Source organism: Camelus bactrianus, chromosome 7 (assembly GCF_048773025.1).
Source record: "Camelus bactrianus isolate YW-2024 breed Bactrian camel chromosome 7, ASM4877302v1, whole genome shotgun sequence".
Taxonomy (NCBI): Eukaryota; Metazoa; Chordata; class Mammalia; order Artiodactyla; family Camelidae; genus Camelus; species Camelus bactrianus.
The window spans coordinates 48,672,605-48,697,918 of NC_133545.1; the positions used below are offsets into that span (position 1 = coordinate 48,672,605).

The 25,314-nt window shown below is 34.3% G+C and overlaps 1 protein-coding gene across 1 annotated transcript in view; it reads left to right on the top strand.

Moving 5' to 3' along the window:
- The window catches only part of TMEM196 (transmembrane protein 196), a 198,915-nt gene that overhangs the window by 68,027 nt on the left and 105,574 nt on the right, over positions 1-25,314 (top strand). The window contains exon 2 of the mRNA XM_074367372.1: positions 22,421-22,505. Coding sequence (XP_074223473.1) covers positions 22,421-22,505 — 85 coding nt within the window. The remainder of the gene's footprint in view (positions 1-22,420; positions 22,506-25,314) is intronic.

Here is a 25,314-nt window from a genome sequence, read left to right on the forward strand (position 1 = left end):
TGTTGCTCTTCCTTTTAAAGTGAATGAGATTCTGTAGGAAATCAGTAGCAACATAACTGCATGACGCTTGTTAGAATCCCCTTAATACATTTATATAAAGAATTTAGTGCCTTTGTTGCTATTATTCAGGAAGAGCTCCTGATCCTGAGAGGTTTCTTTTTTTATTACACTTCTAATAAATTCTGACTTAGAAATCCTGCTTCCATAGGTCTCCAGAAGAGAATAATCTGTCAGTAATTTGATCTAATTAACACTGTTTAAATCACCAATGATCATTATAAATCTACCTACCTCTGCCAGGAACCTCTTCTCCATGTGATGTCACAAGATTATATCCCTTAAAAATTATGTGGAAGATTTTACATAATTTTCTGGCACTTGTATAAATTTCACCAGTTATCTGGCATTTTTAATTTAAAAATTTTGCCACCCATTGGTTTAACATTTATTTATCTAATATTTATCAACTGCTTGCGAAACTTGGGTCAAATTTTATAAACACATTTTCAAAAGAAAGACAATGTATTACATAAAAAGAATAGAGAGGGAGCTTGAGCCAGCCTGAAGTATTTTCTAGACCAAAACTCTCCTTTATAAATCTACTATTCTTACCACATCTCCTATCCTTCCTGTTATAAGTTGATAATTCTAGGCTTGACATTTAAGAATACTTAAGATCTGCTATCGGGCCTGTGCACAGGAGTGACCCGCTATGAGCAATACAGTCTCCCCAATAAACATGGAGCCTCTTCATCACTCAGAGGATTTGGGAGTAAGAACATATGGCTATAGTTTAGTATTTGATTCTGAAGGAATTCTTTGTGACTTTTTATTGGCTTAAATACATGATCTCCCAAAGACATTAATGAAAACGATGTAAGTGGCAATGAATGAGAGGTTACAGAATTTTTTATAGCAGTAGATTCTGAAAGATTATCTGATCCAGCTGCATGATTTTACTAATGTGGAAAATGTACTCAAAGAAATTCAGAGACTTGTCCAAAATCATGGCACTGCTGAGACCAGGAGGCAGGGGTTCTTCAACCAAGTGCTCACCTAACTAAAGCGTGTCCTACTATCACTAAAACGATACCTACTCACTGAAATCAATGCTTCTAAAAGTTCTTTTGTTTTAATATCTACATGCTTTGTGCTTTCAAAGAAAAGTTCTGAGAAACACTCCTGAAACCTTTGTGTCTGTAATTTTCCATTCCTTTAATGTGCTTTGTCACAAATCTGAAGTTTGAAGCCTGTGGCTCGAGTTAACATTGAGTTAACAAGGTTAAATTTAATAACATGAGCATAGAGTGATCTGTTTCCACAATGGTATTTCATTGTAAACATGTGCTAATTTTTACTTAACTAAACTCCTGTTAATGATCTTTTAGGTTTTTCCAATCAACAGATAAATTCTGAGAAAGGATGCTTCTCTAAATTAACTAATAATTTAACCTGCTGAGCTTGATTTTTGGAATAGTCAAATAATTAATACCTATAATTTGTGGTGATGATGACTATTAATTACCAATATTTTACTTGAAAAGTGAAATGATCAGTTGTCTTCATTTTTCCTCCCTGGATAGATGACTGACATTTAAATGCATTTCTCATTTGAATTACCATCTCCAGTTGGTTCTAATTATTCAACTGGTAAACCAGTTTTACATGGAAATAGAACTGTGAATTTTCATAGCTCATGAAATATGGAAAAAGGGCCATCACTGACAGTACAAAAACACATTAGTTTTAGAACTGATTTTGGATAGAAACTCATTCAGTTCTCAGCTCAGATTAAGTGACTTTTATGTGACATAGCAGTTAAAATCAATTTAAGAGCTTCCTGGAATACCATTAGAGCAAGTATGCAGACATCTTCTTATTTAAAACCTGGAACACTGACAAACTCCAGCAGATTGGGTCTCATAGGCATTGAAACTGTGGGAACATGCACAGTAACAGTAGATCTGCTTTTCATTTTCTAGATTCTTAATGATTTAACCATGAATACAATGCAGCTATAAGCTTAGTTGAATCTACTGGTTAAAATAAAGCTTTGGATTAACTGGGGATTTCAGTTAACTATTCTATCCTTACTTCTTTAATTAAAAATCTAATTTGTCTTGATTATAGCCATATTTGCTAAATACCTTACAAAATGAGGAATATAATAAAAGAGGACAAGTTAACATATGCTGGCATATTTCAGAAATTTAAAACTAACCAGAAGATAAAATTTTTTGAAAAACTAGATTTCTACATTAGTTACCTGAAAGAATTTATTCATCCATTCAATATAAATGTATTTATTTCCGGAAGAAACAGCCTGATTTCTTAACGTGCTCTTCAATTGGATGCCTTTTGTTTGACTAAAGGAAAGGAAATATCATTAGACATAATTTTGAACTGCATCCCAGTTCAAACAGCATTCTCTAAAGGTCTGTTTTATTAAGAGTATTTCACAGAACATAGGCCTAAAGAGATGCCTATGTGGCTAAATGTGTTTGGGGAACTGCACATCATACTAACATCATGGAAATTCTCAGTATTCATTAGGTTTGAACTTCTAACAATTTCCCAGGTGATACTTACAATGCAGGAACATGTGTCTGTAGTTTGAAGACTGCTATCTACAGTATCTGTATCTCAGAAAGGTACAAGACAAAAAGCTCCATGGAAACAGGTACAAATTAAGCAGGTAATACAGGCAATCCTGGTAAAATGTGGAAGTGGTGGATCAGAAACAGAAGCTGCTGGTCCCCTGTGCCATAGAGTTGCTATCTACAGAATCAGACCTCATTATTTCTGTCATGCTGGAGGAAGGTCTGTTTTTCTCCATTCATAAGTTCTGAGTGGCAAAATAAGACTGAAAGCAAGATTTCCATTATGTCATGGCCATAGCCTCAAGGCTTGGGTCCCAGTCTCTCATAAACCTGGGGAGGGGTAACTTGTTTTCCAACATTAAATTCTGAGGTGGAAAAATTAGGTTAGATGTCAGATTTTCTTTTCTTTGTGCTTTCATCTGTTGGCTGCTAGCTATGATTATGTCTCATAGCCATAGGTTAAAGTCTCTTGCTTAGTTTAATATACAGTCCTACTAAGTGCTACATCTCATGGTAGCTCAATCCAGTTTTATAAAAATGCTTGGACATGGGAGTGTGTACCCCACAACCATCAAAGGGATGAATGTAATCCAATTGTACATAAAATAAGAATATTGAGGAGCATATCATCAAATGCTCAGGGCAAGTTTAAATCCACAATTTTATCCCTTTACTATAAAATCAGACTAGGAAAGAAGTTGATTAGATGGAGTTACCCCCAGGGCAATCAGCAACCAACTGTGTCCCTGCAATCTGAAAGCCATTTGCTAATTCAGATCATAAAAATGATAGTGTTTCCCAAAGACAAGTGTCTCCTACATAGATTAAACACATGATTTTATTTACTATTGGCATATAAGATATTATCCAAATACAGTGTAAAATTTTCTATGCAATTTTGTTGATCATTCAAGAAAATGTGTTTCACATAACCAGTATATCCTATATATTATGAATTAACCAAAGTGGTTGCACAGTTGTCTCCTACATGCAAGATAGGTAAGAACATTTTCTGAGGCTTTTAGTGTCACTCTTTCCCTCTTTTTCCCATTTTTTTATACTAATCATCCATCCGTATTGCCAACAGTGAAATTAGCAGCTGTAATCTCAGCTCCTATGGGAGTTGGTCAAGGAGTAGGGTATAGTGTCCAAGGTCAGGGTAGTATGAGAGGTAAAAGCTGATTTGATTGATTCATTGCAAGTAGGACTCTCAGAAAGAGTTGACTTTTGTGTTAAAATTTATAGAACTATACACAAATATATGTCCATTTTACTGTATAGTAACTTAATAAATACATAGAGTTTTACTTTTTTCTTCCTGACTTTTATGTGTTTTACTTCTTTTTTTTTTTTTTTTTTTTGACTTATTACAGTGGCTAAAATCTCTTACAATACTGAATAGAAGTTGTAAAAGTAAACATTATTGTCTTTTTCTTGATCTTAGTTAGGGGATCCTAGTGGTGAATAATTCAGTCTTTCATGGGTAAGTTTAATATTAGCTTCAGGTTTTTTGTTAGAGGCAACTTATTAGATTGAAGATATTCTCTATTATTCTTAGTTTATCATATATTGCTAAGCATTTTTAAGCATCCAGTTAGAATTATCATATGGGATTTATCCTTTTTCCTGTTAATTTTGTGAATTAAATTTTTGATTTTCAAATGGTAAGCCAACCTCGCTCTCCTGGGATGAACACTGTTTGGGTTTATAATCTCTTTCACATACTGTTCGATTTGATAAGCTAATATTTTGTCAAGTATATATTTGTTAACTAATATTATATGGGAAACATAGTATTTGCAAAGTGAGGAGTGGTCATTAGCACAAGAAAAAGTACAATAGGCAGAAATTTTAATATATTTCTTAAGAATAATTTGATTATTCAATAAAGGAAAAATATCCTCTTTTGTTATGCAGAAAATAATGGAAGTGCCATTCTAAAAGATAAAAGGAAGATGAAATTGTGCTATCTGTTGTTATAAAAATTAATTCTTACTTGGAAATCCTTATACAAGATAACAAGAAAATTCCAACATTTTAAATGCATAAAAAGGGATAAAAGAATATTACAGAGAGTCAAGTGTATGTTACAATTTTTCTATGCCTCTGATCCCTACACCAAAGTACTCTGACTTTAAATTAGAGGAAGTAACCTTGAATAAGAATGGACCCTGGTCTTCACAGTTGAGAGCATTAGGATTTAGGCTTGAACCATATCAGCCAATTGAGTTTTTGAATCAAAAAGGTGCCTGAGTTAATATCTTGGTACTTTTTCTTTGTTAGAAAAATTGGGAGAGGCCATTTATAGTGCCTCAATAAGCACCAAGTTGTTAACTGGCTCCACCTCGGTTGTATTTTAGAACTCAAGTGCCACTCACACGGTAGGCCAAATTAGCAAGGTAACAAGTAAAAGAAGTGGCTCAGCAGAATGTCCATATTAAAGTGTAAAAGGGACATCCTAGAATGGAACAAATCCAGCCCTTCAAATGTCTCACCCTTGCATCATGAAATTGCTACTGTTGAGATGGACTTTGCTGAATTTTGATTTGATATGAAGGCTTCACCCTGATCTGAATTCACAAATGACCAAGGCAAAGAATCTAGCTTTTGGATAGAGGAGCTTGGCTTACAGCAGAAGGCACAAAAGGCTAAGCTGATTCCTTCATCATGGGTGAAAAACAACAGAATGCTGATAGGTAATCAGACTAAGAATATATAATAAAACAGAAACATTTTGGCAATAAGGCTGAAATTCTAAAACACAAAATAGAAGCAGGTGCTTCTTACAGCAATTATAAGCCAATTAAAGAAATTCAGATTGATTACATTGTGCCTATATCTAAATTGTGGGGAAACTATTGTAGATACTTCAGAAATAGAGATGGCTTACCCACAATTTATGGAGACAGATTAAGAATGCCACTTTAATGCCAAGAGGAGTGGAGTAACCAAAATAAGATAATATGGAAATTTCACCTCTCAAATTTTACAATGAAAGAAGAATCATTGAGAGATGGAATGGGATCCTAAAATGCAGATAAAGGCTAAAGATGCAGAAAATACTGGACATTTAATAATCTATTAATCAAGTTAGTGAGATAAATAACAGAATAAAAGTAAAAATTATGCAAATGGATATTTTGTAACCACTCTCTATGATACAAATCTCTGAGGTAACCCAAAAACAAGAACCCCACCCTCCAAGAAAGGCGAAACCTTGGTTAGAGCAAAAGAATACTTACTTTCAGGGGAGATCATAGCTAAAAGTATTTCCAACATCAGTTGAGTCAGAATAGAAGATAACAATCTGACCCAAATTAAAACCATGTTACTTTTGTCTTAAGTTTATAAAGACATATGGAAAACTGTAATATTAATTACTGTCCCCCTTCCCCTAGAAATGTTTTCTGTCTTAAGGTCCATGTTGCTTTCACTACCTATAGTACTTTTATGACTGTTGCAAGCACTCCTACTCTTACTGTTGTTTCTACTCTCTGATGTTACTGAACCCTTCTTTTTATTCTTTTTTTTTTTTTTTTTTTTGGAGTATAGTGATTTAAATATTATATTAGTTTTGGGAGTACAGCATAGTGATTCAGTATTTTACAGATTATACTTGATTAAAGTTATTGCAAGACAATTGTACACAGGTGAGCAGACTCAAATTTGGTTCAGTAAATTATTTTAATAACATATTTTGTTTAGCCCAGTATGTCCAAAATAGTATCACTTCAACTGTAAATATTTTTTAAAATTTAATGAGACATTATGCATCTTTTTTTAAAAAATTGTATTGAAGTGTAGTTGATTTACAATGTTAGTTTCAGGTGTACAGCAAAGTGATTCAGTTATACATATACATACACACATATTTTTTCTTTTCAGGTTTTTTTCCATTATATGTTATTACAAGAAATTGAATATAGTTCCCTGTGCTATACAGTAGGTCCTTGCTGTTTATCTATTTTATATATAGTAATGTGGTTCAGTAAAAATTTTGATGCTATTATAAATGGACTTTTTTAATTTGATTTTTTAAATTATTTGATAATTGTAACCACTCATACTATTAAATTTTTTGTCTTGACCCTTTAGTGGTAGTGTTCTTAAATTTACTTTTTAATTCTAGTAATAGCTTTCTTAGAATTTTTAAATTAACAATTATGCCATATGTAAATACAGCTTTATTCTTTCCTATCCAATTTTTATGAATTTTATTTTATTTTATTTTGTCTGCTTCCCCTCTTTATTGTTTTTTTAAATTGTACAACTAGAACCATCAGAACTGTGTTAACCAAAAGAGATCAAACAAAATGGATAATGTTTTCTTGTTCCCAAGTTTACCAGGAAAGCATTCAATACTTCAGCATGAAATATGATATTAGCTACAGTTTTTTTTTTATAGATGCATCTCATAGGAATAAGGAAGTTCCTTCCTATTGCTAGGTTGCTGAGTTTTTAGTAAGAATTAGTAGTGAAATTTTTTACATAGTTTCTTTGTATTCATTGAAAGGATTATAGTTTTTCTCTTTATTCTGTTAATATGGTAAATTACAGTGATTGATTTTCCAGTGTGAAGTCAAACTTGCATTGCTACAATATAACTCATTTGTTTTATAGTGTATTATCTTCTTTACATATTGCTGGATTCAATTTTTTGATATTTTGTTTCTGAAATATTTTTATCCTGCTGTTCTTTCTTTCCTCCTTTTTTTAATCAAATAAGTTTTGGAATTTTATTTTAATTCCTATACTGACTTTTGAGACAAATATTCTTGTAGGCTTAATGGTTTCTCTAAGGATTATAAAGTATTATTTTAACTGGTCACAGCCCAATTGGATTTGGTATTGTACAACACAAAATGTTATTTTGGGCATTTAATTGAAAATTTGACTTGTTATGTATTTCAAATATGCTATAAATATTTTTGCTTTCAATAATTTTACTTTTTAAAAGTTAATGAGAGAAAGCATTGTGTTTTATACTTAACACATTTATTATTTTATGCTCACTTCATTCCTTCCTGTCCATTAGTGTTTTCTTTTAGTTTTAGCTCACTTCACCCTGTTTGCCAATCATCTCAATGTCTCTTTCTATTCGTTGCCTTTCTTTTAACTTTTGGTAATATGTTACTATTTCTTTGCAAATCTAGTAATATTTTTATTAACTATTGGACTTTTGTGTTAGAAAATAATAAATATTACTGGTGAATTACCTTGGATATGTAGCATTTTAGGCTTATGTTTTTAAAACATGGGTCTTTTTTGGTTTTGTTTTTACTCAAAAAACTCTTGACTAAAAAGTTTTGTCTATAGATAAATTTTTAGTCTTTTTTACAGTATTTCATGTGACAATTATGGCTTTCTGTAATTTCTGTGGAAATCATGAGTATATAAAACAACACTCAGGTGATATATTCTATGTCTTCTGTAGTTGACAGGAACTAAGATGTCTATTCAGCTTTTCCAAGTTTCCAGCTGTTGTTTTCACTAGACTTCTGGGAATTTTCCTTGTGCATTCAAAGATCAGCCAAGGATTTGAGGGAAATGTTTATGCTGAGTTAGGGACTCTTTCCCTCTGGTGCCTTCCTTCTGGAGATTTTCCTCTTCAATTTTAGCTCGTCAGGTAGTCCCAACTCTGTTCTCCCAACACCTCAATCAGATAAAACAGCAGATTTCTGCTTGGATTATAGCTCCCCTGTGCTGTATGAACTGGAAAGTGCCTTCAGGGAAAAGTCAAATATATGTGGATCTGACTCAGTGGCCATTTATTCTTGCAAGGGTTGAAATCTACCACTTTGGGTCATTCTAAAGTGCCTTCAACTTCAACTATATTATTTTGTTATAATAATTATTTGTGGGATAGTTAGCCTGATACAAGCTACTTACCTTTACCACAGTCTGAACTCATTTTTCTCTCCAATGGCATCTCTCCATTGCCTTCCAGGATTGAAAGTTCTTTGAATTTGAAACCAGGTTAACTCTATCCCCCACTGTAGTTAACTTGATCTTTTTGCCTTAACTTCAAAAGGCTTTTCTCTTTATACTGTATCAGGGAAACTGACTTGGTATCTCTTGGCACATATTACCACATATCAGTTCATCCATTCTACCCAAATTTGTCACCTACTATGTGCCAACTGTTTAAAAAATTGTTGGGGATACAGCACAGAACAAAACAACATAATTATATAATAGGAGACCTACTTAATAGTGAGAAGAGAGAAAAACAAAAAAGTGTAAATGCTCTTAGAAATGATAACGTAGAGGAGATAAGTGCTATGGAGAAAAATAAAGTGGAGAAGGATATTTTGGAATGTGTTTTAATATTTCTTTTTTATTCTTACTGTCACTATCACTTTATAAATACATCATAGCTGATGATAATCACAATAGCATGCCACTTCCTTCTTTATGTTTACCTAAAAGGACTTAATTTACCAATAACATGAAATACTTCTGTGGTGTTGGGGTTTTTAATGAAGTTTGTTGTTGTTGTTGTTGTTGTTGTTTAAGTAATGATTGTCTTCCACAGAAATTTTTATCCCATGACTTTCAGGAAAGTTGATATTTCGTATTTTATATTCTTCAACCCATGCATGAATATTCACTAATATTTTTTGAATAAAATTCCCCGTGCTTGAATCTACATTTTTTAGTATGCTAAAAAGAAGCTTGCCTTTTTAGAAAAACAAATAAGATGATTTTGTTCCATGCTTACAATGAAACAAAGCAGAATTTCCAACCAAGTAGAAACAACTACTTCCAAAGTTACCAGGGCTGATGCTTGAATATAAATGGTCACATAGTGCTAAAAGAATGCCACAAAGAAATTTTCTTTGGCTTTGGAACAGACTGCATGTTTATACGTGTGTGTGTGTGTGTGTGTGTGTGTGTGTGTGTGTGTGTGTGATATTAGCACATTTTCCAACAACTCAGCTTTCTTTTTGCCTATGTTAAAAGTTAGTACTGATGTATACATGAAACTTTACAGAATCAAAATTAATTTTACATAGTGACAAGCAAGATTATCTTACTCTTAGTGATGTTTTCTGTATTAATTGCTGAAGTTATCATTTTTCAGTCTTAAATTAGCTTCTTCCATCTGCTTCATATCATCTCTGTTCAACATTTCTTCATTTTAAAATAACTTTTAAAGTAGAGAGGAGTTCCCTTGAAATCAAGTATTGTAACTGGGATTCCTATGTAGGCTACTGATTGCTCCCCTGCTGATTCTTCTTCTACCCACCATTCCCTAGCATTTCCCATGCCTCCTAGTTCTTTTGCTTTTTCTATCTCTAAACAAGGAAAAATCAAAGTCTTGTCAACCTTTCACTAACTCTGAGGCTGTGTCCACCTTATACTAGAAGCAGCACAGTCAATTCAGACAAACAGCTGGTCAATTCAGTCACACCATGAGTTTGAAAGACATCTGTTCTAACTATATTGATTGGTTACATAAAAGAATGCTGTAAATCTGATAACATGGACTAGATACACACAGTCTGACTCAGTCTGAGCTTGAGTTGGTTAAGAGCACAGAACTGTTAGCTCAGGGGTTCCAGTTCCAGCCCCTTCCTCCTTGTCTTGTTTCAGTCTTTCCTGGGGTACCTCTTACCGCAATTCCCTGAAACTAAGAGGGAGTCTTTAATCCTATTCTTTACCATTTTTTGGTCTCAGTTTTTAAACAGTGATGAATGAAGGCAAGAAGCTAGGGTCTTCTGAACCTCAAAATCACAATATCATAGAACATTTAAAAAGGAGTAAATGAACCCAGTGTTCATCTTACCCATTTCCAAAATTTGATCAGTATGTCTCTAGCATTTATTCTGGGTTGTCTCAGAGGCTAACAGGTTTGTGTGCATGGTCCAGGTGGGTGGGAGTAGGAGGCAGGAGGTGTGATTCAAATAATGCTTGATAGACCATTTTCTGCCTTTCTTGGGGGCAAACCCCACTCCCATATACACACAGACATATAGACCCATTTCATGCACCAGTTCTTGTTTTATGTTTTATTCTAGTGGAGTTCCATAATAGACTATTTTTGAGAAAGTTTCTTCTGCTAAGAAAATATTTTAAAACCAGTGATTTAGTTCAAATCTGTCATTTTAAAGACAGAATCACAGAGGATGTGACTGTCCCAGGATCATGCTTCTATTTAATGTTCACACTATATCTTCCAACACTGAAGATCGCTCACTTAGTCTCTGAATTAAATCATGAGAACTTTCTGGGGCACAGATCTCTATAAATAGGAAAACCAAAGAAAATCTGAAGATATTCATTTATGTGCTGACTGTGGTGTAAGAAATAGCTCTTGTTACCTGTTAAACTTCCATTAAATACCCATTTCATTGTGTCTAAATACGCAATTATCCATTTATTATAAAAAGGTTAATCATGTATACCATGTGCCAAATGTTGAGGACATAAATATGAGAGAAAAAGTTGATATAGTCTCTCCCTTTACAGAGCTTACATTTTATTGAAAAATTGATAAATAAAATTGTATGTATTTTAGGGCATAAAATTTTTGTATTGTAATTTAAACAGTAATAAAAATAGCTACAGTTTATTGAAAGTTAGGGGCTATATCAAGCTATATAAGATATATAAAATACATGTATTTTATCGTTCTGCAAGATAGTAGTTATTTCCATTTTACAGGCAAAGATGTTGAGGCACTTAGAGAGTTAAATAACATATCCAAGACCATACAACTAATTAAATGCTACATCCAGGAGTGAAATTCTGGTTGATCCACTTCTAGACTCTCAACTGAGTGTTAAGGATTTTCTGTCTTTAAGATTATCTAATAAAAAATTCTTTTTAAGGAGAACATTTTAGTCTTTAGTTGACACATTGGGGAAGATAAGGGGAAGGCATAAATAGTTGCAGTGTTTTGCCTGGATTTGAACATTCAAAAAGGTGATAGGAATGTTAGAAACGTATAACATTTTACCTAATTCATATTTTTACCAGCAAATTATGCCTTAAAATAAAGTTCTGATGAGTTACTGTCTTGTAAATATGCCAAAGTATGTAACATATGTAAACCTGTAATGAAGCCCCTAATTTCAATTTTTGGAAATTAAAAATTAATGAAAAAGCTTTGCTCCACAAATACATTAAATCCTCTAGAGATGCTGTACGCATTTGTAAGCTGTAGTTAAATCAAGGTCCTTTGAACACATTAACACTTTTATTTCCCTTTGCTGTTCAATATTCTTAACAGAAAACAATTATGGGTGAATTAGTTAAACCTATATCCCCAGGCGCCTAAACTCCTATGGCTATAAAGGCAAAGACTCTGGAAAGCAGCTAGAAAGAAAAAAAAATATTTTAAGGACTATTGAGAAGATGTTCTAGATTTCTTTCTTTTATAACTGATCTGAAAACAGAGTAATCTAATGTTAAGGTTAAGATAGCATTAACTTTATAACTCCAAATCATTAATGTCCAGATTTTTCTCCCACTATCATCTTCTCTGAAATGAAGACCAATGGTGATGCAGCATCTCTTAAAATAATGGAATTTTTCTAAGCCAAACATCACGCATTGTACCAGTTTTAACGGTAGCACTTCTGTCTTGCCACAACATGTTAACAAATTTTTTCCCAACATGTTGTGGGTATCTTGCTGTATTAGGCCCTATGAAGTACTTAGTCTTTTCAAAAAATTATGGAATTATTTTTATAGTTCATATTTGCTTCATTGATACAAATACCCTCTTGTTCTGCTTCTGTGATTGAATGAGTGTACAATAACTTGTTGTTTCAATGAAAAAAGTTTATATAATCTTTTTAAATTACATTTAAAATGTCAATTAAGTTCAATATGTGTAGTGCTGACAGTGTTAATGATTTTAAAATGTCATCAATATGATCAGCTTGACCAAATTCATGTATGTGCAGTGATAGCAACTTTATTTTTATTGAAGTATAGTTGATTTACAATAGCCTGTTCATTTCAGGTGTACAGCAAAGTGATTCAGTTATATATAGATACAGATATATAGTATTTTTTCAGATTATTTTCCATTGCAGATTATTATAAGATATTGAATATAGCTCCCTTTGCTATACAGTGAATCTCTTTTTTTCTATCCATTTTATGTATATTAGGTTAGATTTGTTACTTCCATATTCCTAATTTGTCTATCCCCCCTTTCCCATTTGGTAGCCCCCAGTTTGTTTTCTATGTTTGTGAATGTTTCTGCTTCATATATAGATTCATTTGTATTGTTTTTCAGATTCAACAAGTATATAGTATTTGTCTTTCTTTGTCTGACTTCACTTAGTATGACATTCCTAGTCTGCAGATGGCACATTTCATTCTTTTTTATAGCTGAGTCATATTCCATTGTATATACACACTGGGTTTTCTTAAGCCAGTCTTCTGTTGATGGACATTGGATTGTTTTCATGTCTTGGCTACTGTAAATAGTGCTGCTGTGAATATTGGAGTGCATCTATCTTTTCTAATTACAGTTTTCATCTTTTCAGATATATGCCCAGGAATAGGATTGCTGAATCATATTGTACCTCTGTTTTTAGTTTTTCAAGGAACCTCCATACTGTTCTCCACAGTGGTTGCACCAATTTACATTCCCACTAACAGTGTAAGAGGGTTCCTTTTTCTCCACACCACCTCCAGCATTTACTATTTGTAGACATTTTCATGGTAGCCATTCTGAGTGGTGTGAGGCGATATCTCATTGCAGTTTTGATTTGCATTTCTCTAATAGTGAGCGATATTGAACATCTTTTCATGTGCCTGTTGGCCATCTGGATGCCTTATTTGGAGAAATGTCTCTTTAGGTCTTCTGCCCCTTTCTTCATTTGGTTGTTTGTTTTTTTTGATATTGAGTTGTATAAGCTGTTTTTATATTTTGGAAATTAATCCCTTGTTGGTCACATTGTTTGCAAATATTCTCTCCCATTCAGTAGGTTGTGTTTTGTTTTATTGATGTCTTCCTTTGCTGTGTAAAAGCTTATACATTTGATTAGGTCCCGTTTATTTTTGCTTTTATTTATTCTGCCTTAGGAGACTGATTTAAGGAAACATTGCCATGATTTATGTCAGAGAATGTTTTGCCTGTGTCTTCTTCTAGCAGTTTTATGGTGTCATGTCTTATATTTAAGTCTTTAAATCATTTTGAGTTTATTTTTGTAAATAATGTGAGGGAGTGTTCTAACTTCATTGATTTACATGTAGCTGTCCAGCTTTTCACACCAGTTGTTGAAGAGACTGTCTTTTCTCCATTGTATATTTTTGCCTCCTTTGTTGTAGATTAATTGACCATAGGTGTGTGGGTTTATTTCTGGGCTCTCTATTCTGTTCCAGTGATCTATGTCTGTTTTTGTGCCAATACCATGCTGTTTTGACTAATGTAACTCTGTAGTATTGTCTGAAGTCTGGGAAAGTTATGCCTCCAGCTTTGTTCTTTTTCCTCAGGATTGCCTTGGCAATTCTGGGTATTTTGTGGTTCCATATAAATTTTAGAATTATTTGTTCTTGTTTTGTGAAAAATGCATGACCGCAATTTTAAGATAACATAAACTGTTTCATAGATTTCAGAGATGTTAAAAAGAAGGGAGGGAGAGTATATCTTGGAATCAATGAAACAAGATAATAGAACATTATATTTTCAAGGAGATTTTATCTGGATAAAAGATACATGTGAAATAGAATATTTATATAATCTCTGACAATGAGAAGAAATTAATTTTTGATACTCCTAAAATAATTTCCAGAAACAAGTATCAAAATTCCTTGTCATAAGCAAAGCTCCCATAAAATTTTGTTCTTAGTAATACCAACTATCTTACAGGGTTTTCCTGATATTGCAGGATATCATGAAGCAAAGTTAATGGAAGGATCACAAATTTGGGGGTCCCAAAGAGCTGACATAAAATACCGCTCTATGTGTGACAAAGAAGATATTAATTAACCTCTCTGATATTCATCATCTTCATTCTTAAAATGAGTATGAAAACCCCTGTTTTGTGAGTACTGGGGATAGTGTAAGGCCCCTTGTATTGAAGCCAGTACATGGCTGGCACTTAATATATTTCAAAGGGTAATGTTAGGAGAAATATGGATCCTTTGCCAATGAGTAGAAAAAGTTATGCAGACTAGTTTAATTTTTGAGGTTGTAGTAAATTGCAGCTTTACTTTTCCCATCTTAATTTAGGAACTATACTTCCTCAAACTTACTCGAATTCTAATCCAAAAGGAGCACCCTATTCCAACAAGAGGCAGAGAATTTAACCCCACTTAGCAGAGTCTAGTTTTGGCTGTTACCTCCAAGTACACAAAGTCATGCTGAGGCATGAGTGCAGCGCCTTTGGGTCATGCCCATAGCATACGTGGGAAGTACAGAAAATAAAACAGGTCTGTGGCGTAAGCATCACAGTTCACAATGGAGAGGTTCAGAAAACGCTTTTCCTCTAACCTCCCAAAGCAGGTGCAGTTGCCTCTTCAGATCTACAGATTACACATCCACGGAATCAACCAACTGTGGAAGGAAAATACTCAAAAAAAGATTCTAGAAAGTTCCAAAGAGCAAAATTTGAATTTGCGGTGCATTGGCAACTTATTTACCTAGAATTTTCACTGCATTGTGTATTGTAAGTAATCTAGAGATGATTCAAAATATACAGATGTGTGTGGGTTATATGCAAATACTACATCATTTTATATAAGGGACTTGAACATTTTTGGATATCAGCATCCGAGGGGAAGTCCTGAAACCAATTCCCCACAGACACCAAGGGATGACTACACTGTATTTTGACATTCTTGTTTGTTCAAATTATGCATGCATTTTATAAATTATTGTTCAACACCTTAAACTTATATAGTGCTGTATGTCAATTCTATCTCAATAAAACCAGTAGAAAAAAATGTATGAAAAGTCAGGCTTTGGCAATTAATTTTCATCTCTTTAATTTCCTCCTTTTAATGAATTCTCACATTACCTGTAGTAATTTGGAGTCTGTAGTAGTTTGGATTTTAAGATAGCCATTCAATTCCTTACATCTCCCTTTGTGAATGACCCATTACAATGTTAAGGATGAATTCGTGACACAATCTTACAAATTGGTCTCTGAGATAATCTGTTAGCTCATATGTAAATACCTGAGGTAGAGTTGGTTTGTTGGACAACAAACCTATTTCCTTTTCTTCCTAAGCATACAGCTAGACAACATCTCCTGGTCTTGCTCACAGGAAGACATGGCCATCAGTCAGAATTTTGACCAGTGGAAAGGGAATTGAGGTGATGAGTGCCTCTCTAAACCATAAAACCTCCCTCGCAGTCACCCTTGCTCTTTCCCTGTCCATTGGCTCACAGAAGATGATCAGGATGGATGTGAAAACCACATGATGAAGATGGTAGAGCCCCAGATGGAAGGCTTCTGAATCTTTGAATCATCACTTAGAGGAAAATTGCTCTGATCAGAAACATCTCAGAACTTTGTGCTAGTGAAATAACTTCTATTGTGAGCCACTATACATTTTTATGCAGGATAGAAAGTGATGTTTGTTGTGGCATTTTGGTAAATTGTCTACCTATAATTAAATATTTTATCTACTTGAACATACTAGCACTGGTAAAAGATTATTCTATCTCAAGTGTCATTTTGCAGCTAAAAATACAGATGAAAAATCATAAATGGCATGCTAGTGACATTAGTTAATAGCATTATGTATCTAGTAAAGTTCTAGTTTGTGAACCTTAAAGCATGTTTCACAAACCGAATGGGTGCATTTGAATGAATGAAGCATTTTATTAAAATTAAATTCTGATTTGGTAGTTCTGGTATAAGGCTTGAGATTCTGCGTTTCTAATAAGTCCTCAGGTGTCCCCTATGCTACTGGTCTGCAAACCACACTATGATTAAGGAGCAAGGCAGTCACTAGAGCATTCTCTTTCCCTCATTGGATCTGAAAATCTCTTCTCTCTGTGGTTCACTCCCCTGGCCAAGTCTTCTCTTCTGTTATGGATTGAACTGTGTTGCCCTAAAAGATATGTTCCTGGCCTAACTACTGGTACCTGTGGGTGTGACTGTATATGGAAATAGGATCCTTGCAGAGGTAATCAAGTTAAGCTGAGGTTATTTGGGTGTACCTTAATTCACACGACTGGTGCCCTTCTAAGAAGGGGGCAATTTGGACACAGAAACAGGGACCACACCATGTGAAGTCTGAGGTAGAGATGGTAGTAATGCATCCACCAACCAAGGAATGCCAAGGATTGCTGGTTGTCCCCAGAAGCTGAGAGAGAGGCATGGGATGAATTCTCTCTCAGAGCTCTCATATGGAAACTACCCTGATGACACCTTGGTTTTAGACTTCTTGCTTTCAGAACTATGAGACAAATTTCTGTGATTTTAAGCCATCTGGTTCTGAAATACTTTGTTATGACAGCGCTAGGAAACTAATAACACTGTTGTATGCTGTGATGTCAAATTGCTATGCTTTTTAGCATAATACTTATCTATGAGAGAATACAAGTAAATCAATAAATATATTTTTCCCTTTTATTTACGAATAGTAAAGGAATTTAAAATGATTTGTATCTTCTCATCACCCACACAAAAAGGGTGTTTTTGTCAGTGAATCGTTGATTACCCAGGATATCAAGAATATCTGACTTCTTTGTGAAAGTTAAGCCTGAGAAGTCTTTGTGTGTGTATGTGTGTGTGTGTGTGTGTGTGTGTGTGTGTTTCTGACATAGAGTTTACTTAGTGCATTTTCTACCTGATTACCTCCTTTGCATGGAAAATAGCAAAATGACCTAAAACTGCCCTGCAGACATAGAACTACTGATATGCTTCTGAGACACTGAGCCCTCAAACTAATTTTTTTCTCAGATTCCCAAATGATAACAATATTTAGCATATTTCCCCCTTTTTTGGTAATAAGTCACAATGAATGTCAACTCAGTGACCCTCTTTGTTCCTATTCTATTCCTGCTCTTTCCTGGAGCTCTTCACACAGATACAGCTCAGCAAAGAAAGATGGGATAATTTTCCTGTCAGTTGTATGAAAGAAAATTATAGAAAGGGGGACATTTGATGGAATTAAATAAGGAATCCAAGGTATTATAGCATTAAGAATATTTTCCCCTTTATTATCCAAATAACCATCCTTCAAGGAAGAGAATAACACATTTTCATGATTGAAATACAGGTGAGTCATTGCAGCATTGATAGTGATATTTGCTGTTCTTATTGTTTTGAAAAAGTGCCTATCATTAAATACTTTAATTAAACATATTAGCACTAGTAAGAGGCATCATTTTATTTCATGTGGCACTTTGCAGCTAGGAAAAAAAGGGAAAAATAATAAATGGTGTGCCTGTCGAAATAGATTATGCCAAGGGAGAATAAGAAACTAGGTTCAACTTAATTTATGGGTACTGTGTTCTATTGCTCTTTGGTGAATATATTTAACTCAAAGTGTTTCCCTCTGGATTTTCCTACAATGAAGCATAGTGGCATAAGCATGATACAACACACTGCTCCTGAATTTGTTAGTTTGGGTTATGGATACCATGCAGCAACTTTTCAAGATGGAGACACTCATTCCCTCAGGTGCTGAGAATCTCGGTCACTCAGGGCTCTCAGCTGAGTCTTTCTGATGAAACTGCCTCATCCAAGGCCACATCCACTCTGGGGAGGGTTGGAGAGGTGGCCTCTATCTGATGACCAGTTGATGCAAGGGCATCAAGGCCCAAGCTCTCTGTCACAGGATGAGACAGCTCTGAAGGGCCACCCCAGCTCCATAGCACCCTATGGGAGTGTCCAAGACCTTGGTTGTAATTGCATCACAGTTCAACTTCTATCCTGTGTTCTTCTCTCACCGACTGGTGTTGAGCCTAGGAATGCTTCCCCCAAAATATCAGAATCTCAATCTGTTTTTCAGGCAACCAAGTTTCAACAGTTTATAAATTCAAGCCACATGAGACAAATAGTGAAGGATAAGGAATAGTGATATTGAAAACTGGTACTGCTAGTGATACTGAATACTGACAGTGGAGGACACTGATCTAGTATATATGTTAGCTAAAATAATGATCCCCTCCAAAAATGTCCCTGGAACCTGTGAATATGTTACCTTATGTGTCAAAAGGGATTTTGGAGATGTGATTATCATTAGGATCCCCAGATGGGGAAATTATAGTGGATTATGCAGATGAGCCCAATCCATGTATAATCACAAGGGGCTTTAAAAGTGGAGAAAAGAGGCTAAGAAATTAGAGAAAGATATGTGACCATGGACACAAGTTCAGAACGGTAAATATGAAAAGGTTTCAACCGAATGCTGCTGGCTTTTAAGATGGAGAAAGGGCCACAAGCCAAGGAAGGGAGGGAAGTCTCTAGAAACGGGGGAGTCGATACTTCCAGCCTCAAGAAAGAAATGCAGCTGACACTTAGATTTTAGGACTTCTAATCCAAAGAACTGTGTTGTTATAAACCACCAAGTTTATGGTCTTTTGTTAGAGCAATGATGAAAAGTAATACAGTATATTTTCTGTGCGTGTTTAATTGTGTAAACTGTGAAATCAGTGTCACCTTTTTATGATCATTAACATTGGATAAAAAAGGGTCTCTGGTGTACTGAACTTGCTCTGGGTCCGTTCTTCACTGCCTGCCCCATTTTGGTGATCACATCTCATTCTCAACCCTTCATGCTTGTAGTGTGATTTACAGCCAGCCGGACCATACCTGGATATGTCTTGACCAAAAACTACACGTTCAAAACACAATGGTGTTCAGATGATAGTGTCAGGACCATCTTTGTAGTTCTTTAGACCTAGACCCAGATCCCAGCACCTTAATTTACCAGCTGTGTGGCCATAGTCAATTGCCCAACCTCTCTGAGCTACTTTTCCTCATCTACCATATTGGGGTAATATGTAACTTTCAGAGTCATTATAAGTATTAAATTACATCGTGTTCTTATACACTGTCTGGCACAGAACAAACACTTAACTAAACATCAGTTATTTATGTTATGACAACATAATTCAATGGTTTATTCACTCAAAAAATATTTTGTGAGCCCCTACTGTGAAATAAGAATTATTTTCCCAAGTTGCTTAATCACCACACAGAGATAGAACTGAAATTGTTCTTCAAGATTTGTGAATGTGAGGTCACAGGTAAAATGCCTATTGTGATATTCAGAATTAATATTTAATGTTTAACAAATGGCTTTGATTATTTTTATTCCGTGTTGACTGTCTTCATATTATCCATTGGAGGTCATATGAAAATACCTTGCACCAGCCCAAAACACATAAACCACACACAGAGTGTCTAAAGAATACAGAGTTTTCACTAGAGTCCTTGGGAAACTGTGATTATAGTAGACTTCACTGAAAATGGAGGAGAAAACTTGAATATTTGAGGTTATGACCGAATATGTATTTTTACCCTTAGGTTATTTGACTAAAACAGCATATGCACGTTCAGCAATTCATTAAAAAGTACATTCCTCCTCAGAGACATAACAGATATATTTGCAATGAAAGAATTTTATTTATTTTCCTATTACAAACTCTGCCAGAACCACAAGGAAAAGGCCAAAGAATTATTACCTTTAAAATCCATTCATCTAGCTTTGAAAGACTTCTCTCTGAATACCATTTGAAGTGATTTTATTACTTTCAGTTCTTATCTAAATGCTTAAAGTCATCAAAGAAACAATTATCGAAATGTAAGACAAATAGAAGTATAACTATACAGGCTCAATAAATCAAAAATGCAAATACCTTTTATTAATCAAAATTGTTTAAAAACATAAAGGGAAATTGTAAGAACTATTTTGTGAAATCTGAAGGATCATTATAGGGGTGAATTTAAGTTTAGTGTTTGATTCTGAGTTAACCTTTACATAGTCATTTATCTCATTTACAAAGAAAGGGCCCAGTGAAATCAAACACAAAAGAGGAAAGAAATAGTACAAAATGTTTTCCTTACTGGGCTTGTTATCATGATGGTTAAAGTCTATTCTCAGTATTTCTATCAATAGATTTGAACATAGCTCAAAAAATTGTTTAGATATTTCAGCAGATTCCAAAACCAATTCCACAGTCTTATACCATTAAGTCTAATGTGAAATTATTTACAAAATTACTAAGATTGCTGAAGGAGACTTCGAAATATGCTAGTAGGAAATTCTCATTTTATAGAAAAGGAAATTGAATTCTGAAGAGATATAGTACAACCCAATTAATGAGTCTCCCCAGACTAGAAGGTCCAGTATTTAGTTGTAGAACTTTGTTTTTAACCCCTAGGGTGTTTTTCAAGTTTATCACCACTTCACTTAACAGGCTTTGTTCAAATGACTTTTGACTGTTTTCCAAGATCCAGTCCACATTCATGTGAGATTTGCTTCAAAAGTTTTCTAGGAATGTGCCCCAAGGTTTTGAAAGTAATTCTAAATAAAGTAGCTAAATGTTTCCAAGGTTAGAATTGTGTAGAGCAGCACTATCTAATAGATACATATTCTAATAGATACATTGAAAAAGTGAAAAACAGATGAATAAATTTTAGTAATATTTTATTTAACTCAGCATATCAAACTTAATAATTTTAACATGTAATAAATGCGAAAAAATATTTCATATTTTCATTGTCAGTGTTTAAAATAAGTGTGGATTTTACATTTACAGCACGTTCAATTTGGACTAGGCATATTTCAAGTATTCAATAGCCAGTTGTAATGTGTGGTCACCATATTGGGCAGTATGGATCTAGAGTGACAACCATTATTCAAATCTGCATTAAAATTAAACTACTTTAGTCTAGGTATAAGCATGATTAACTGTTGAATAAGTAATTCAGTTGGCAATTTTGGATTCCCTAATTCCCTAAGTATAAGAAACTATTCTTATATTCTGTATTTCATATTACATATATATTGGATTTCTGGTCTTTTTTTTCTTTTCTTTTTATTTACCTTTTCTTTTCTGTTGTGTTCTGGGAGAATTCCTACAACTGCCCTTCTAATTCATTGGCTTCATTTTCCATAGTATCTTATCAGTTCTTCAAGATCTCCCTGACACAGTTAAATTTGATAATTCTGTTTTTCAACTGAGTCACTATTTCTTGATGTCAGATGATTCTCTTTGATAGATTTAATTTAACCTTCAATCTCCCTGATATTACAGAATGTTTATTATTAATTTCCTCCTGTCTTTGGATTTACTTCATTTGATTATTCAGAATATATTTCCCTTCTTTTATACTATGTAATCTTTGCATAAATATTATATTGATAATTTATTTCAAAGTGCTATGGCAAAAAAGTGGAGTACATCGCTGGAGGCACAAGTAGTTAGGGTTTGAAGCAACTAAGCACATGGCTTCACCAGCAAGGGGTTTTAAATAACTATCTAAATGTATACCAGAGGGAAAATCAAAACAAAGATTGTTGGAAATTAGTTTGATGAATTTTAGTGACACTCAGGATATATAGGTCATCGGAATAGCCACATAGCTCTGGCATGAACAGTATGTAAATATCCAGTTTGCCCAGGTGATGAACATTTTTGGAGTAAAACGTGATACCTAGAACTCTGCATGGTCCAAGGTTTATGTTACAAAGAGGACAATATAGTTAGATTCAACTACAAACTAGGCTGATTCTGCTGTCAGGTGTGTTTGTTTTCTTGTCAGTTTGCCTGAGGACAGAAAATGCATCCCCAAGTTTGCAAGAACATGTTGTATGATGTTTTGTATCCTCCTATTAATAAATGTGATTCGTTTGGCATATTTGATCTAAACTTATTTTCATTTTAACAGACAACCTGATAGCCAGATGCCATGCAGTTTACACTCCACTCTGATCTCCAGAGGCTACCAATCATTGACCAGCCAACTGGATCAGGTCAGTTTAAAATGATAGATTTGGTCTTTTTTACCCATTGCTTTCTTAATACTCATAAAGAAAAGCCTGCAGTTTTATTACTGTCATGTAATTACCTGTTAGATGTTATGTGGGTTTCTATTAAAGAATAGTTCCTTATCAAAAGGGAAAGAGGAAAGTTTATCCTTCCTCTAGTTTTATTTGGTGTTTTGTATTACTTGGAAGGTGTAGATAGGGAGTATCTGGCAGGAACAGCTGAGAAGCAGGGGAAGACATTTGTGATGAGAGATTGAAGAGCCTCACCTTCCTTGATTGGTTTGCCTGACTGTGCAGGTAATGTCCCTGAGGCAGATGGGCATTCCTCTTCCAGGACTGGGGCGATCCCCACAGTCATGGGTGTGGTCAAGATTGTCTCCACCACGTCCTGCAAGTCCTGCAATTGTTGCTCACAGTTTCTGTCTCTCACTGCTTTCTCCTACCTGTCTTGGTGTCCACAGTGTCCTCTCCATGTAATGACTGCTTGGTGTTCCAAGATAATTATGAACCCGAGAGAGACAGGTAGACAGGGTTTTCATTGACCACATGGTAATTTCCGCCCGGTGAGGGAAAAGCAAAAAAAAGCAAAGATGTTTTTAAAGCCTTGATATTACAAAATACTTTCCAGTGTCATTTCCATGTTGCCTCTTCCTATCACACTACAATCCAACCAGGTTCCATTAAATAAGGTCAGTAGTGTATATTTCTCCAGTTATCTGGTCCTAATGTAGCCTCCACCCTTGGCCTACAACATAGTGCTATGTTTGAGAATTTGAGATGATCTAGGATTATATCAATTCTTCAGATCCCAGGGGAAGGATTCCTGCAGAAAGCCATAAATAAAACATCTGTAATTCCGCTCCAGCTACCCTATGAGGTATAACTGAAATAGCAGAAACATTCTAAAATGTTTACTAGCTTCCAGTGAAGAAATGTCATTAAACAAATGTAGGGCTATTCACAGCAAATATTCATCTCAGCAACATAATGGCAAATTAGATCAGTCCTTTGCAAAAAAAAAAAAAAAAAACTTACGAAGGATTTATATTTAGTACTTGCATTTAGTTGTTTGCTAATTCATTCCAATTATATTTTAGTAGTAAGCATCCTTATCATCAGTACTTTGTATTCATTATTTCAGGCCTTCAGAGTTTTAATTCATAGTCTTCTACATTTTCAAATGTGACAGTTAATCTTTTATTTCACGTTTATATAATAAAGGAACTTAGGAAGGAGGAAAATTCAATGCTAAATGAAATTAAAATCCTAAGTTAAAAAACATGCTAGAGAGCACTCAAAATTCTTGACTTTATCATCAACTCCAATTTCAAACATTTGTCATGTGATGACTACTTTTTTTCCTTTCTCTGCCCTGGGAGAAAAGCTTGAAATGTCTTAATACTATGAAACCTCAGATTTGTTCTTTTGGTTGATTCTCAGAATACTTCTGCACCACCTCACTCTACGCCTAACGCACAGAATTCTTTCACGGTATTGTTGTTTTTCTTCAGGCATGTATTTAGTAATACAAAAACTGCTTGATTATTGTAAGACTCAACTCAGAAAGGAATCTGATTTCATCTTCTTGTGTCTATGGTTTCATTTGTAAAAGGGTTCAATTCCTATGCATGAAAAATAGCCTGACACATAATCTTTTAGTTACTCAACACAGAGTTTCCTAGTTTGAATCTGGGGATTCTAATAGGATCAAATTGTTTTCCCTCGTGATGATCTTGTCACGAGGATGCTGCATAATTGGAGGAGCAATTGATCGAAAAGAACTGGGAGTCTCTAAAAATATGTTTAAAAAAACTCCTGGAATCATTTACCCTAAATGACTACAAAAATGATACTCTATGTTCTAAATGAAGGTTAGAGCAAAACATGATGCTATAATTGTTCCAAATATTTTAAAACATCATATTTAAGGCTCAATGAAAAATGAACTGTTTGAAAGCTATTGGCGAGGATTGCAATGACAGAAACCAAAGCACACAGTTCAGGTAGAATGAACATGGATGTCAAAAACGCGGATGTCAGGAGGAAAATTCTGAACCCTGATAGTTCTCACTTCCAATTATAGCAGCAGATACAGTGCAAAAGAAATGCTGCAATGAAATTCAAGTGCTGTACTCAGCTGACAGCTTTTCTTGGGTTGCTTTCTCTTTTAGCAAATTAGTCCTTCCAGGAGTTATCTATTGTGTAAAAGTCTTGCGTTTATGGATTTGGATGTTCCCTCTTCTGCAGTATAACATGTTATAATATGTAATCAGCTGATTTCTCCTTGAGTCTTTTTCTTATGACAAGGTAGTATTTTGGACATTCAAAATCAAATATCTAGCTGTTATATTTCTGATAACTTCAGAACAAGCTTGAAATATGGGTACTATTGGTAAAATTACCTAATGAGTGATGAATCTTAATAGAGGAAAAACTAATGCAAAAATAATAGATAAGCAAATATCATTAATATTCTACCCTAGTAGTCGAAAGGAAAAGTCATTAAGATAAAACTCAGCAGAAGATAAATAGACATTTCCCCTTCAATCTAAGTATGTAATTATTTTAGAACTGTAGGTATATACACTATATGTTGTTATTTCTTTTGGAGTTATATATGCCACTGTACTCAAATTCAGTGACCAAGGAACTTTATTGAAATGTTTTTCAGCTCTAATTTTAGGTCAAAAGGACATACGTAAAAGGAACAAGTTACACAACTATTTATTAAAAGAAAAAACACAATCATTTATAGATGTAATGAAAGTTTATCTGTGCCCTTCACTTACACATG